At 39.8% G+C, this 15,253-nt stretch overlaps 1 protein-coding gene across 2 annotated transcripts; it reads left to right on the forward strand.

Annotated features, from left to right (window-relative positions):
• The first annotated feature begins 3,705 nt into the window (after positions 1 to 3,705).
• On the forward strand, positions 3,706 to 14,843 carry LOC147441073 (uncharacterized). Of its 2 annotated transcripts, none has more exons than XM_086483648.1 (4): positions 3,706 to 4,034; positions 4,448 to 5,096; positions 5,242 to 5,590; positions 14,707 to 14,843. In XM_086483648.1, exons 1-4 carry the CDS (start codon positions 3,999 to 4,001, stop codon positions 14,831 to 14,833), a joined length of 1,161 nt encoding a protein of 386 aa, XP_086339774.1. In that variant the 5' UTR covers positions 3,706 to 3,998; the 3' UTR covers positions 14,834 to 14,843. The 2 variants fall into 2 exon arrangements, with proteins under 2 accessions (XP_086339774.1, XP_086339775.1); XM_086483649.1 differs by having other exon boundaries at positions 5,245 to 5,590.
• Positions 14,844 to 15,253: the final 410 nt, after the last annotated feature.

A 15,253-nucleotide genomic window follows, 5' to 3' on the forward strand; every position in this document is an offset into this window, starting at 1 on the left:
ATTCTTCTTCTTCTTCACTCTGTTCTTGTACACCTACCTACGCAAGTGGGCACTGACAAAGTTCTCGACTTACTACCCGACAGTTTACGGACCTTGACAAAGATCTTTTATGTGTCCGCCTCCTCGATCGTCACATGGTGCTGTTGTTAGTACTCAACACGCCGGCCTCTTTGCAAGTGCTTCGGTTGCGTCTGTCGAACCAAATTTGTCATGGATCTCCATGACATTCAGATTTCCATTCTGCAGGATTAGGCCATCGACAATGACATCTGCTGGGGTATCGAAGTATGTCACTATTTTTCCAATGGTTGCTCAATTAGAGATATTTGGTACCCAACATCTTACGTGCTTGGCATGAATATATCAAAGGACAACCAGAATTTTGTGGCCTTCCAGACCTTGGCACACCCCTCACCAACTTTTAACCTATTCATACACTTAGTACGTGCTTCAATTAGTTTTACAATTGAACAAACTTTATTTTTACTACTTTGAATTTGAGAATTACTATTGCAGCTAAAGCTATGAGTACTGGTTTCACGTCAACGAACCTCCAGGTATAAATTTTTCCACATACCCTTGGTCACACTACCCCACATACTCGTTGCGACATTGTGCATTATTATGGCAAGGATCTCATTATGGGTTGAACTGAATTGGAATGACAGACTTTCTAGACATGTTAGAGCTCCAACGCCTGAAGAGGCCGGCAGGACTCTCCGCTCCACATTTATGGAAACTTATGGTTATTGACACGTGTCTTAGAGCGCCTACGCCTCGTGAGGCAGGACCGTCCACTAATTTTCAATATTGTTAATGAATTTTTTTGGATGTCGATACATGTGTCCCAGAGTGTGTACGCCTGACGAGGCAGGTCTCTCCGCTTTGCAATACTGTTATGGAATGATGGTTGATACACGTGTACTAGAGTGCATCCGCCTGTGGTGAGACAAAACTCTCCGTGGATACATTATATGTGGAATTGGCCCACCACATTTGGTATCGATTGGTATGGCAAAGTGGAAGGGTGACCGATGTTGCTCTATTTGAAAAAATATTTCCCACCAATGTTGCACTCCACACCTTTGCACATTTACTTCATTTTATGCACCCCCATCACACCATACACATGTTGCACAAATTTTCACTTTTAAATTGCTTCCTACTAATCATTGTTGCTCTTTCGGTTTTTCGTTACTCATTGTGCTATACAGACATGTACCCCGCACTTGACTCCACCACTTATGTACCTCGCAACTGAGTGCAGTTGCTTTTTCAACCCCGGAGTATGTTATGGATATGGGATTTGTACATTTATTACTCAAGTGCTCATTAGAGCTATGGTCATTTGTGCCAACCGGTCAATGTGTATTCATTTTTGAGCATTGAAGAATCTATAAATGAAATACGTGCAAGAGGGAAATGCTCACTCTTGCACAGGGGGAGATTGCACCCACTGTCTACCTTATTCTTCTCTCCTCTCCACTCCTCTCTCTCGCTGTGCCGACATAGTACTCCGCTCTAGGAGGTGCGCCTGCACACGCTCTTTCTCTCTCCCTCTCTATGTCTCTCTCTTGTCGCATATGGCTCGGAGTATGTGCAAAGATGGTTGCTAGATATACAGTTTTGTCGATTTATGGCTTGCAATATGTTGTTTTCTCTATTTGGCAAGGCCACCTCGCCTTCCGTTTGCAGCAGTTGGTGGTCAAAAGGCGTTTAACAACTATATAGGATGACATATGCATAAGTATATGTGCAATGATAGGTCATACATGCATTTATATCAACACAAAGAGGTGAAATACCATAATTGTACAGACACCCACACTTATGCCCACTGCAACCACAAGATTTTATCTTTCTTTAATCCTATATTGTTTCGTACATAGTCACACTACTATGGATTTATTATTATCTCATATTATTTGTCTATTTTTTCTATCTTTGTCTAGCAAATCAACCTCCGTCTCCATCTCCACACCTGTCTACATTTACACATCTATGTCTATCTCTCCCTAGTTGCTATGCAATTTGGGGGAAAAGCCTTTAATAAGTAACCATCTAATCTATCATATGAGAGACCCGACCAATATATGAGTGTGTGTCTTTTGGTGGGCGACTACACATTGATGCTTCTAGAAATCATTAAGGTCATCGGAATGTAATTGCAAAGAGTAGTTTCCTCCACCATTGCCAACGCTTACATCGATGCCCACTGATGGCATCAATAACTTGTTGTGGGTAGTTTGATAACCTTTATAGTGTAAATCCATAATTTTGCAAGAAAGTAGTACTCAAGAAATACCCACATCAAGTTACAATAACTTGATGTGGGTATTTCGATAACCTTATATAGTGTAAATCCATAATTTTGCAAGAAAGTAATACTCAAGAAAAATTAACCTATATTTTTCATTTCCAATTGGCAAATTAATTCATGCTAGACATGAGGTGGGGCTGTGGGAGCACTGACGTGAGTGCATTGAGCAAGCATCTTTGAAATTGAAGTTGAAGTTAGATGCTGTCGATCGAACTTGTGAATGTAGCCTAATATTTTCTTTTCACACATTTAAAGTGAGGGCATTAGGATTACATTGTTTATAGTATAGCTGCATCAAAATGCGGGAAATTTAACCTCGTGAGTTGACAGGCAGAGCGAAATTCGGGAACTCTACACTATTTCGTATATATGCCACTGCTATAGCCCTTTGTATCGCATCTCAAACTAGTTTAGCTTTCATTATTGTGAGTGGAGCTCACTTTTCACGATGCAGCCGGGCGACGCCGAGGTGATTCTCTCTCTCTCTCTCTCTCTCTCTTTTATCACACACACATACGGTACGTAGGCTCTCGCTCTCTCTGTGGCATGTGCTCTCCCCGCACTCACAACGCACGAGTCTGTGGCTGCATTGCTAGCTTAGATAGGTTCGATTCAGCAAAGGTCGCGATCTCTCTCTCTCTCTCTCTCTCTCTCTCAAAAGAACGACGCAGGTCAGTAGATGTAGACCGGCTTTGGCGCTAACGCAGACCACCTACACGGTACTACAATGCGGGTGTTGAGGTATTCACGTCTCTATCTCTTTCTCTCTCTGTCCTATAAAAGCTTGCTTACTGCGCGTGAGAACTCTCTCTCTCTCTCCCTCTCTTTTGGACGTCACGGTCGAAGCCCCTGCGTTTTTGCCTCTGCGTCCATTTGCTGAGGCATGCAGGAAGAGCCGACAACGTGGCGCCGGACTCGGAGCCCGGCTGGCCCCTCTTGGCAGGTGTATGTACAGGCTACAAAATGAAGAATATGGTACTTGTAGGCGTCTAGGCTCATGAAAGGATGTTTGCAATATTGTACAATGTGTGGCTTGCGCGGTGTGGAAAAAGGTAAATCCCTTCTTTTTTTTTTTGAAGTCCCGGAAGCGGAAGATCTGGGCATCTGCTGATCATAGAAGTCCTGCTTTAGATTTGGGTCGCTATCGGGCCGTCAGAACATGCTTTCAAGTTTCATCCCCACCTCCCTCTCTCTCTCTCTCTCTCTCTCTCTCTCAAAAAGAAGGTAGCGCCAGGCCGTAGACTACTTTACACTGTTCTTCGTCAGTGGATCTATGGCTGCTGCAGTGTCCATAGATGCGACGTTGATACATGCAGGGCGACGCGCCAATTGTAGGATGCACGCTTCCTCATTATTTAGCCTCATAGCTTTGGGAAGTAGGGCTTGCTCTCTCGCTCGCGCTCTCTGATGACAGCCTCTCTCTCTCCCTTACATACAAGCACGCACACACACAGTTTATCCCTTCTCCATCGCTGCTGTTCTGCTCTCCCTCGACTCTCTCTCTCACACACACACACACACACACACACACACGTGGTAAACTCAACACACGCACACCAGCACTTTACAAGATTCTCTTGCTCTCTCACGCACATATACACACAAACGAGGAAAACTTCCTTGTAGCTCAGACTCACCCTTCCATTGTATTTATGTCCTGCGTTTTACGTACGCTGCAATGGTTTCTCTCTCTCAGAGATCGCAGAAGCCTTGTGTGAGTGATTTTGATCCCCCTTCGTAATCCAAATTTATTTTTCATCGTTTTCTGGAGTTAGTAATAACCCCTTGTCCTTTTAGCCTTTCCATGTTTATAAAGTACGGATGGCGATCTCCGTTTTGGATTCATTAATACCTTTCCCGATAAAGATAATCACACAACAGCACTTCCATCTCCCCTCGTTTTCCTCACAGCTACAACTTAAAAATGAGTTCTCGCTTAAGACAGTTAAAAAAGGAGATGTCCAGAGAGTCCAGACAGTAACTTTTTCTCGAGATATGCTTAAATCACTTTATTATCTTTAGCTTGCCATGTTTCAACAAAGTTCTGCAATAAGTTTGACACTTTTTCTGTCCTGATCATGTCTAGCAATTCTATTCATCTCGCTAACTTTCTTTGGATAATTGCAGAGCAATATGCAAGGCACCACGGTCTTCACCGTGCCGGCGATGCGGCCACCCACAGCAGAAAATGTTCTTCTGGAGAGCAGTAAAGCTGCAGTGCTGAAATCTTGCTTTTCAGGAGACATGAATATACTACAGCAGGGAAAGGAGAGGATGAACACAAATGCTGAAGGTTCCAGCTTGAATAGAGCCAAAAATGATGCTGTTATCGAGCACTCTACAACTGATAGTGGCGACAGCGGTGCTTCGATCAACCAATCAAATCAACCAGCCAGCAGTACAAGTGCCCAATATACCTCAGATGGTAACTTGCTTCGCAGACAGGCCGCGAACATGCCGAGTGCAAACTACCAGCAAAATCTAAACCCTACATGTAGGCCTTTAATCAATCAAGGCTGGTTTCATCCACATGGTAGCAATGACAATGTTAGTATTCTACAACAGCAAGTCTTGACAGCCAATGGTTTTGCTGACCCAAGCAGGGGTTTCCCTTTCTATCCCTATGGTAGTAGCAACTTATACAGTGTAGCCCCTGGATTTTATCCTAACTATTACAGCTCACAGTTTCCTCGAGCAAATATGATGAGCCAGGCTCTACGTCTACCCACATTAGACCGCCGAAATCCAGCGAGCCAGCAGAGCTCAGAAACTAACGGTGAGTATGATCGAGTAGGGGTTTGTCAATTGGCCTTGTATGTTTATACTAGGCGATTTTTCTTACTATACATGTTACTAATAATTAGCAAGCAGGAGCTCTGAAGGTTTCCATGACTGTGCGAGTAATACTCTCGATGATGCAGCAGAACTAGATGATAGCAGCAGCGCAAGAGTGGAAGTAGTGAGCCAGCATCTCATGTGGTCGGGTAGCCAGCAACAATATGGAAGAGGAGAGATAACCAAGACAGTTGATAACCAGCTGGTATCGAGGCCTGCTAATGAGTGTGCTGATATAGCTACCCCAACACCTTCAGCTACCAATAATAACAGAGACGTCTGCATTTCGTCTTCTGGCGCCGACAACCTTCAACTTCAGCTTGCAGACAACAACACGACGTCTAGTGAAGACAATCGTCAGCTTGCAGTGTCCACCTCTCGTAAGTCAACCGAAAACTTTGGGCAACGGACATCAATCTACCGCGGTGTAACCAAGTGAGTTTAATTGCTTGGCTTGTGAAGTTGTTAGGTGCATTTTGTGTGTAGATATAATATTGATTTGGAGAGAGAGAGAGAGAGAGAGAGAGAGAGAGAGAGAGAGAGAGTAATGTTAATTCATTCCCATGCCATATGTGCAATTTGGGAAGAAGGTTCACTTTTGGAATCCATTCCCTTGCCATTTAATCAAGAACAAGATGGAGGATGTGGTAGCTTTTTCTAGCTCTCAGAAGATGGAGTCAGCACTAGGAATTCTGGAAAATGTAAAAATGTACAAATGATTTGAGAGAGAGAAGAAGAAGAGAGTTTTTAACGTCGAAGGAAACTATCCCATGAGACCTTAAAGATCTAGCCGATGAGAGAGAGAGAGAGAGAGAGAGAGAGAGAGAGAGAGAGAGAGAGATGAAATTAAACTAACATCTTTAAAAGTTAGGAAAAGCCCATCTAGAGAGAGCTTGAAAGGAGAAAATCTTTCCATGGAAAATACATGTGGATGAAACCATGATGACGTCTGTGTATAGAAACCCCTGAGAGAGGGGATCGGGGGGGTTGCTCCCTTGTGGATGTGTACGCTTATCACTTGTGCTTGAAAGGAGGATCTATTATATTTCCTAGTAGCTACATATTCACACTTTCAAGAGGGTCCTTTAATCCAACTTTCAAACAAAACTCTTAGTGCCTCTACCAGTTGGAGCATGCTCTCCTCATAATTTCATGGAGGATTTAGACTTATTGCTTCAAATCATCTTGGATATTTTGGTGACAAGTGGATTCTCCATAGCTCTACATTTTTCATATGTATATCTATGTGTTGTCATGATCCATACTCGGTTCTCATAGTTGAATGTCATAAAGAATTATAGATGTAATAAAGGTATTAAACAGTCAAAGTTTTGTGTGAGGCTCTTGAAATGGCACTTTCGAACATACTCTCTAACCTTTGAAAAGGTACATAGTGTCATTGCAATGAAACATTTATTGCCTTCCTCGTGGAAAAAGATGGTCCAAAGACGATCGCGATGTACCTATATATGTATAAGAGTAAGCATTCTCCAATGTATAACATGGCCATAAGTAAGTTTTAGTGTGGAGTGGTTAAAGACAATTACCTTGGTTTTCCCAAGGTTCACGAAATAGGCTATCGATCCTCTTATGTAAAAGAGTTCACTCCATCATTTCAACGTGAGCTCTATATTGGAGCATCACCATGGAATGTTTTGAGCCCAAACACATTCTAAATGAAAAACGTTTACAAAATATTTCACAACATAGAAACAAGAATACAAAAATAAAGAGAAACCAAATGAAACCATACAATGTTATCTACATGTAAGTGCTATTTCTTGATGTCTTTCTCTATCAAGATAAGTAGTCATCTCATCAAGGTATGCTATAAAAAGATTCGGTGACATTGAGCATCTCTACTTCACCCCAATGGTGAAGGGTATCAGGGAGATAGACTCTTAGGCTCACACTTTGCCCACTACCTCCCTATACAGGGTACTAGTCCATTGGGTATTTTGAGGCCATATATCGTAGCTTGCAGCAATCTAGCTTTGGGATCTGTCAAATGTTGTGCCAAAATCAACAACGCCATATTATATGTTTCCTTGTAGATTTTTCCTCTTAGAAGATTGACTTAAATTGATCATATGATATGATGTAGAAAATCCTTATGTACTAGGTTCTCATAGTTGAACGTCATAAAGAATTATAGATGTTTTATAAAGGTATTAAACATCCAAAGTTTTGTGTGAGGCTCTTGAATTTGCTCTTTTGAACATACTCTCTAACCTTTGAAAAGGTGCATAGTGTCATTGCAATGAAACATTTATTGCCTTCCTCATGGAAAAAGATGGTCCAAAGACGATGTACCTATATATGTATAAGAGTAAGCATTCTCCAATGTATAACATGGCCATACGTAAGTTTTACTGTGGAGTGGTTAAAGACAATTACCTTGGTTTTCCCAAGGTTCACGAAATAGGCTATCGATCCTATTATGTAAAAGAGTTCACTCTATCATTTCAACATGAGCTCTACGGAGCATCACCATGGAATGTTTGAGCCCAAACACATTCTAAATGAAAAAAGTTTAGGTTTTTACAAAATATTTCACAACATAGAAACAAGAATACAAAAAAAAAAAGAGAAACCAAAGGAAACCATACAATGTTATCTACATGTAAGTGCTATTTCTTGATGTCTTCCTCTATCAAGATAAGTAATCATCTCATCAAGGTATGCTCTAAAAAGATTCGGTGACATTGAGCATCTCTACTTCATCCCAATGGTGAAGGGTATCAGGGAGATAGACTCTTAGGCTCACACTTTGCCCACTACCTCCCTATACAGGGTACTAGTCCATTGGGTATTTTGAGGCCATATATCGCAGCTTGTAGCAATCTAGCTTTGGGATCTGTCAAATGTTGTGCCAAAATCAACAACGCCATATTATATGCTTCCTTGTAGATTTTTCCTCTTAGAAGATGGACTTAAATTGATCATATGATATGATATAGAAAATCCTTACGTACTAGGTTCTCATAGTTGAACGTCATAAAGAATTATAGATGTAATAAAGGTATTAAACAACCAAAGTTTTGTGTGAGACTCTTGAAATTGCACTTTTGAACATATTCTCTAACCTTTGAAAAGGTGCATAGTGTCATTGCAATGAAACATTTATTGCCTTCCTCATGGAAAAAGATGGTCCAAAGACGATGTACCTATATATGTATAAGAGTAAGCATTCTCCAATGTATAACATGGCCATAAGTAATTTTTAGTGTGGAGTGGTTAAAAACAATTACCTTGGTTTTCCAAAGGTTCACGAAATAGGCTATCGATCCTCTTATGTAAAAGAGTTCACTCCATCATTTCAACATGAGCTCTACGGAGCATCACCATGGAATGTTTTGAGCCCAAACACATTCTAAATGAAAAAAGTTTAGGTTTTTACAAAATATTTCACAACATAGAAACAAGAATACAAAAATAAAGAGAAACCAAAGGAAACCATACAATGTTATCTATATGTAAGTGCTATTTCTTGATGTCTTGCTCTATCAAGATAAGTAGTCATCCCATCAACGTATGCTCTAAAAAGATTCGGTGACATTGAGCATCTCTACTTCACCCCAATGGTGAAGGGTATCAGGGAGATAGACTCTTAGGCTCACACTTTGTCCACTACCTCCCTATACAGGGTACTAGTCCATTGGGTATTTTGAGGCCATATATCGCAGCTTGTAGCAATCTAGCTTTGGGATCTGTCAAATGTTGTCCCAAAATCAACAACGTGATATTATATGCTTCCTTGTAGATTTTTCCTCTTAGAAGATGGACTTAAATTGATCATATGATATGATGTAGAAAATCCTTACTGACCTATGCTTGGTTGGGGGTTTGGATCTTCTCTCCTCTACCTATCTCTGTAACTCATGTCCAAGAATGGAGGCATATAACTTATGTATTGGTTTACATGGCCACATTAGCCCTATTTTCCATGATTCTTTTGGATGTCCTCACCCCTGAGACCCGGTATTGCATTATACATCACTTTGTGGGTAGACTTTGAAAGGACATTGGCAAGGCTATTCCATTCATAGGTGAAAGCTGCATGAGATGTCATCTAAACCTATGGAGTGGACTTCTATCTTAACCTTAGAAGAAAAATTGACTTTATTTTTTTATTGAAAAACAAAACAACTAGAATTCTTGGCGATAGTTTACCTAGATATTATTTCAATAAATTCCACAAAAGTATAATAATAGACCTTCTCTAGACATTGCCCCTTACTTTCCCTCTCCTTTTCACATAATACCTATGGGGTCACCTTCTATCCTAAACCTAGAAGGCTAAAGTTTGATTGACCTCCACTCAATTGTCCTATTAATACACCTTCTCTAGATATTGCTCCTTACTTTCTCTCTCCCCTTTGCATAATCTCTCATAGGACACTTGCTCTTTATAGCTTTTGTCCTTCAAAACTAAAGTGAAAAATCTCTTCTTGAGAAAGCAAGAGCTTGAGTGCATGTGAGAAAAGCCCTAAGCAAAAGAGAAGCATCTAGAAGGTGAATGTAAATCTTTAAAAGAACAACTGTTTTCTATTCGAGAAGTACCTATTTACATACATGATGTCATATGTATTGTTGCTCATGGTAATCAAGAAACATTTAGGGACATCAAGTAAAATTGATAGGTCATTAAAATCTACTAGCATGGTTCATTTAGTTAAACCTTTTTTCCAAATGAGTCACATAAAGGATTGGATGGAAACAAAAATTAGCAAGTTAATGTAAAGCTATAGGCAACTTATTATTCTTTCTTGAGTATTGTGAAAGGTCCGCCATACTCGAGAGACAAATGGGGTACATAATTTGCTAGTATTAATTAGATTTTCTAAATGCTTTGAAACAAATCTTGGAGAACTTATTGTCCACCTGTCTCAAATGTAATAGGTCTTTTCTTTTCATTTGTATAGTGTTTGTATCGGTGTTTTGCTTGTTTCACATTGCAATGAGAAAAGCATGACATATCCACATGATCATGGAGAAAATGGTTAACTTGTTAGTTGTTATGGCCACTCCCATGTTGATTGGTGGGCTAGGCCAAAATCCATGTATGAGCATGAACACACTAAAGCATGTCGTTAAATGCTTTGAACTATTGGATGGAAAGGTTGATATATATGGGTAAGTACTCTTTTCAATGTCTCCTTGCAAGTACATTTACTCAAAAAATACCTTAAGCACCTAGATCACATAAAATGTTTGACCATGAGTTTGTGGATGATGGAGGATACTTGAGCTGAGTATACACCCAACCTTTGAATATGGCTTGCCAAAAATAACTAATGGTTTTCGGATTACAGTGTGAATAGTATTACTAGGTAGCCCACATAGATTGGGATTATGCTCCACCTATACCTGTGGAGAGGTTGTAGGCTGTAGTTTTTATAGTTGACTTGGTAAGTGGGTAGCAATAAGCTCTTATATCTTTAGCAGCCAATCTACGAGAACCAAAATGGTTTAATTCATGTAGGTGAATTGAGATGGAAAGGCCTATAAAATTATCCACAGAGATACTTTTCCACTTCCAATCTAGGATCTCGGATTGATATAATAGTATACCTTCCTTTTGATTTTTTATTTGTCACTTTTGACAATGTAAGACGGAGTTCTCAACTTATAGGTGCAATAAAGTTTGTCTTATTATTGCGTATGTCTTCTATATCCCTAAATAGCATGCACTTGGACAATCGTGCAAATTGTAAGAGAAGTTGGTACATAGAAGTGTTCGGGAAAAGTGTCTCAGCTTAGCCTTGAGCAGGTTGCAAAATCAAAGTAGTCGGTTGAGGGGAGGGCAAGAAGGAGAAAATTCCACTTAAAATACATGGAAATTTATAAAAATACTGGCTAGTATTGTAAAATTTCCGGTTTAGATTTGTCTTGGAGGGATTTTTGTATGTTTGTTAAAATGATTTTTCCCAAACACTGGTACCTAGTATTGTAGTCCATTAGTACCAAAATAAGAACACGTAAATGATTTGTAATTGAAATGTCTACATAAATGTCCATATGGATACTTTTCCATTCCCTAGTTAGGATTGCCAATGGATGTAGTAGTCTACCTTCCTTTTGATTCTTGGCCTTATTTACATCTTACTTTTAATATTGTAAGATGGATTCTGGACTTCAAGTGTAATAAATTATTTGTCTAACTAGTGCATGTCATCTGCATCCCTAAATAACATGCACTGGGATGATCATGAAATCAAAAGACAAGTTGACATCTAGTGTCTAAGTGCATAGGTACACATATGCTTCCTCTTTGTAGAAACTACCTAATATCACCCTAGAAATATTTCCAACTTGATCCAATTAGTACTCATCATAGGAAAATCTCTTGAGGAGTGAGCAACGTTGGTTTCTTTGAAGTGAGAGAAATCTCTCCTCTTTACAAGACTCTACATCATAGAATATGCTTGATCTTGCTCGCACTTCTTCAATAACTCACTTCCTAACTCTGAATATAATGTAGAGCATATGCTACCACTTTCTTCGCACATTATATTGTCAATGAGAATATAGTATCTTACATCGAACAACTTGATACCATTGTCTTCAGTCTAGTGATAGACTCTCCGTCTTTCGTTAAGGATAGTTTGTGGGGAGGGGGAGGAAAAGGAGGAAGGGGGTTGGGGATAGGCTATGGAGAATCTACCAGTCCATCCAAATGCTTTGATAGAAAATTGGTCGGATACAGAGAGGTGCCATGTTGGGAAGAGGATAATCTTGGTTTTCCATACAGGGGATGTGAGAAAAATATCGCATGCATTCTTTCACCTGTTCCCGTTGGTTTTCCATATATCCTTCTAGAGAGGTGCCATAATGGGTATAGGATAATCTCGGTTTGGATGAGTGTGAGTTTCCATGGCAGTAGGGGATGTGAGAGGAGAATCTTGCATACATTCCTCCACTTGTTCTCATTGGTTTTCCCATACATCCTTCTAGCACTTGAGTCCTTTGTTGTGGATTCTAAGGGCGGCCCTCTCTTTGACGAGGGAGATGGGGGGGATGGGGTTGCAGGACCACTAGATCGAGTTTTGTTGCGTAAGGGTTAGAGAGTGGTGGGAGTCTCATTTGGTTGTGAGGTTCCTTTTGTACCTAATACATGCTTCCCAAAGGGATTTGACTAGGTGTGAGCCCTTCGCCTTGAACCCAAAGGGCTTGAAGATAACGATAATCCAAGAGAAGGGATTTGACTAGGTTTGAGCCCTTGGCCTTGAACCCAAAGGGCTTGAAGATAATGGTAATTCAAGTGAAGTGTTTCTATCCTTTACGTTTCTCTAGGGAGAACTTATTCAAGTGGTGAAAGAGCAACGTTTCCCACTCTTGCGACGGGTCACTAATTGCTCTAATAACCTATTACACTACGAGTTTGTTTGCTTGTACTAAGATTTTTCTTATGCCTAGGACTTTTTTTTCTTTGCGAAAGCAATAAGTGTCCCTACTAACTTTGGATGCCATTTTTTGAGGGGGTCACCCGACCATAGAAAATTTCTGCAACAGGCGTTGACTTGGTGAGGTTGGAAATTGGGTGGCCTCTAGTAGGAGGGGGAAAATAGAATGTAGGCCGCGAGAAAGTGGTTTATGACCTTTTCACCTTTGGAGTTTCTCCTTGAACCTATCGAAGACCCAATCCCTAATGTTGCTTTAAGGATACAATAAATTTGAAGGGAATCTTTAAAAGTTGGAAGATCCTTTTGTTGATAGTCTTGGAGTCTTGTTATCCAATCGGGGAGTGGAGATTTTGAATCTTTGATATCGGTTTTTTTGTGTTTGACTTTGGAGCTTGATGCCGAACAGAATGCTTGCATGGCCATCTAGAAGTGGCTTAATGAGCTATCTTTATTGGCAAGACGAGCATTGGTGTCATTTGCAAGCTATGACAAGAACTATTGATCCCTACGGTTAGGGAGGTGTATTCCTTTGAAAAGTCTTCATTCAATATTTCCATTGATGAAAAAATCGATTCCATCAGTACCCATTGTATTAAATAAAAGAGGTGCAAGTGGACACCCGTGTCTTCGAAGAACTGAGAGAGGGCACTGTTTAGCGAGACTTTGCCACTCGCATTTCCAAAGAGGGTGACTACATACTTGTTGATAAGGTTGGGATGGAACCTATTTTGGCCAAGCTTGCAAAATAAAAGACGACTCAGACATGCAGCCATAGGGTTTATTGAAGTCTATTTTGACAAATTCATAGTCCAGCCCTTTTTCCCTCAGTGTACTCAATTCCCTCCCATAGGGCTTTTACAGCTTTCAAGATTCTCCTTCTTGGTCACACTTACTTTGTATACCTTTTTGTTCTCTCTAATATAACTCCAACATTTTGATGGAGAAAAAAAACCTTGACGACCAAAGGGTCATTGTGGTATGATATATATGTATCCTTACAAATGCTGACATTTGGCTACCACATAGAGGCAATCAAGTAACATTCAATGTAGTGTCACCTTTATAGGCTATTAGTGAGGAGAAGCATCAAAGGGAAGGAGTTGCACCATGTGTATAACCTTTTCCTTGTCTTTTTTCTCAGTTTTTTGGTTTCTTCTTGAGTTTTTGTCAATCCTTCTTCTCAAGCTCATAAAAAAGACAAACATAACAGAGCTTGTTCTTAACGATCAAGATCTCTATAAATTTTCACTAGAGAGGGGAAATGTCCCTGTAAAGGCTTCTTAGTGGATTGTATAGGAGGACGGGGAGGTTATTTGTTTCTTTTTTAGCTGTATGTAGTAAGAAAAAAAGGAGGTTTATCGTCCCAACTCGATATCAAAAAAACTCTTTATCGAGAGAACCGTCAGACACTTTGAATAGCATCTTAAAAACCCTATGGGATATTCATTCAATATGTCTCATTGGTACTTCATGTCCAAGCCAAATATAAGCCCATGCATCTTAGGAAATCCATCTACACCTCCAGCTTGAGGATAGGGTCCCAACACATGGATATATATTGATGTGGTGTAAAACCTTGCATGCAACGTGATACGTGTTGCATTCCTTCCAATTACAATCTTTCTCATTGTTTGGAAGAAGATTATTTTGAAAGAGTATCTCGAACACTGGCCAAAAGTTAGGTTTTAGCTAAGTCTCATCCACTACATATAGGCGTCACCTTCAAGTGAGAATATCCTCTATCATTTATAACAAATGCAAGGTGCGAATTTCAATTTGATGTGGGGATTGTGTAGAAGCTTGCCTCTTCTATTCTTCTAGAATTCGAGTCTTCTTGTGGTCCATCCTCTCCTTTTCAACGATTATAGAGTGATGGAGCGCCTCCATAGTAACACATCTAGCTTAGAACATGTATTGATATTTGATTGTTTCAAAATATTGTGTATGTAAGTTAATCAATTCCCACATCAACACAAAGGTATTGCAATAATTTTCCTTCGTAATAAATTGGTGTGTTTGTTTTTATTATTCACAAGAGGAGTTTCTAAACTTTTGATCCATAGTGATATATCTACCTTAGAACATGTATCAAGGTATTATTGATTGTTTCTAATGGTTTTATACACTTTTGGTTGTTATACGCAGGCATCGCTGGACAGGAAGGTTTGAAGCTCATCTTTGGGACAATAGTTGCAAAAGGGAAGGTCAAACTAGAAAGGGAAGGCAAGGTATTATTTTCACTCTTTGCTTCAAAAAATTGCATTCTTTGTAAGGAGAAAACATCTATCATAACATCCAGAGTTATCTTTGTCATAGTATAAGTTTGTGTGAAAAGGGTTTAAATTGTAGTGAGAGATGTCAAAAACTTCTATGTATTTATAATGATATAGTGGTCTCATGATACATTTGATCATTTCACCATTTGTTTGATTAATGTATCGTATCGTTTTCGAAATGTGAGCGGTTTAGCTTGGAAGACGCAAAACCTCTGGTTGTGAGAGTTTGTGATGAGAGTCACAAACACTGTGAAAAAACGTTTGTTGAGAATCATCAACCCTCTTTCTAAGGGTCACAAAATCTAAGAGCGTTTGTGACAGCAAAGTCTCAAACCCTCTTTCCTATTGTGCTTGGAAATTGTTTGTTTTCGTCGTTGAGATTATGATGAGAGGATCATCAAATCACATTCAATTTC

The sequence above is a fragment of the Adiantum capillus-veneris genome, chromosome 15, assembly GCF_014529385.1.
Source record: "Adiantum capillus-veneris isolate H3 chromosome 15, ASM1452938v2, whole genome shotgun sequence".
Classification (NCBI taxonomy): Eukaryota; Viridiplantae; Streptophyta; class Polypodiopsida; order Polypodiales; family Pteridaceae; genus Adiantum; species Adiantum capillus-veneris.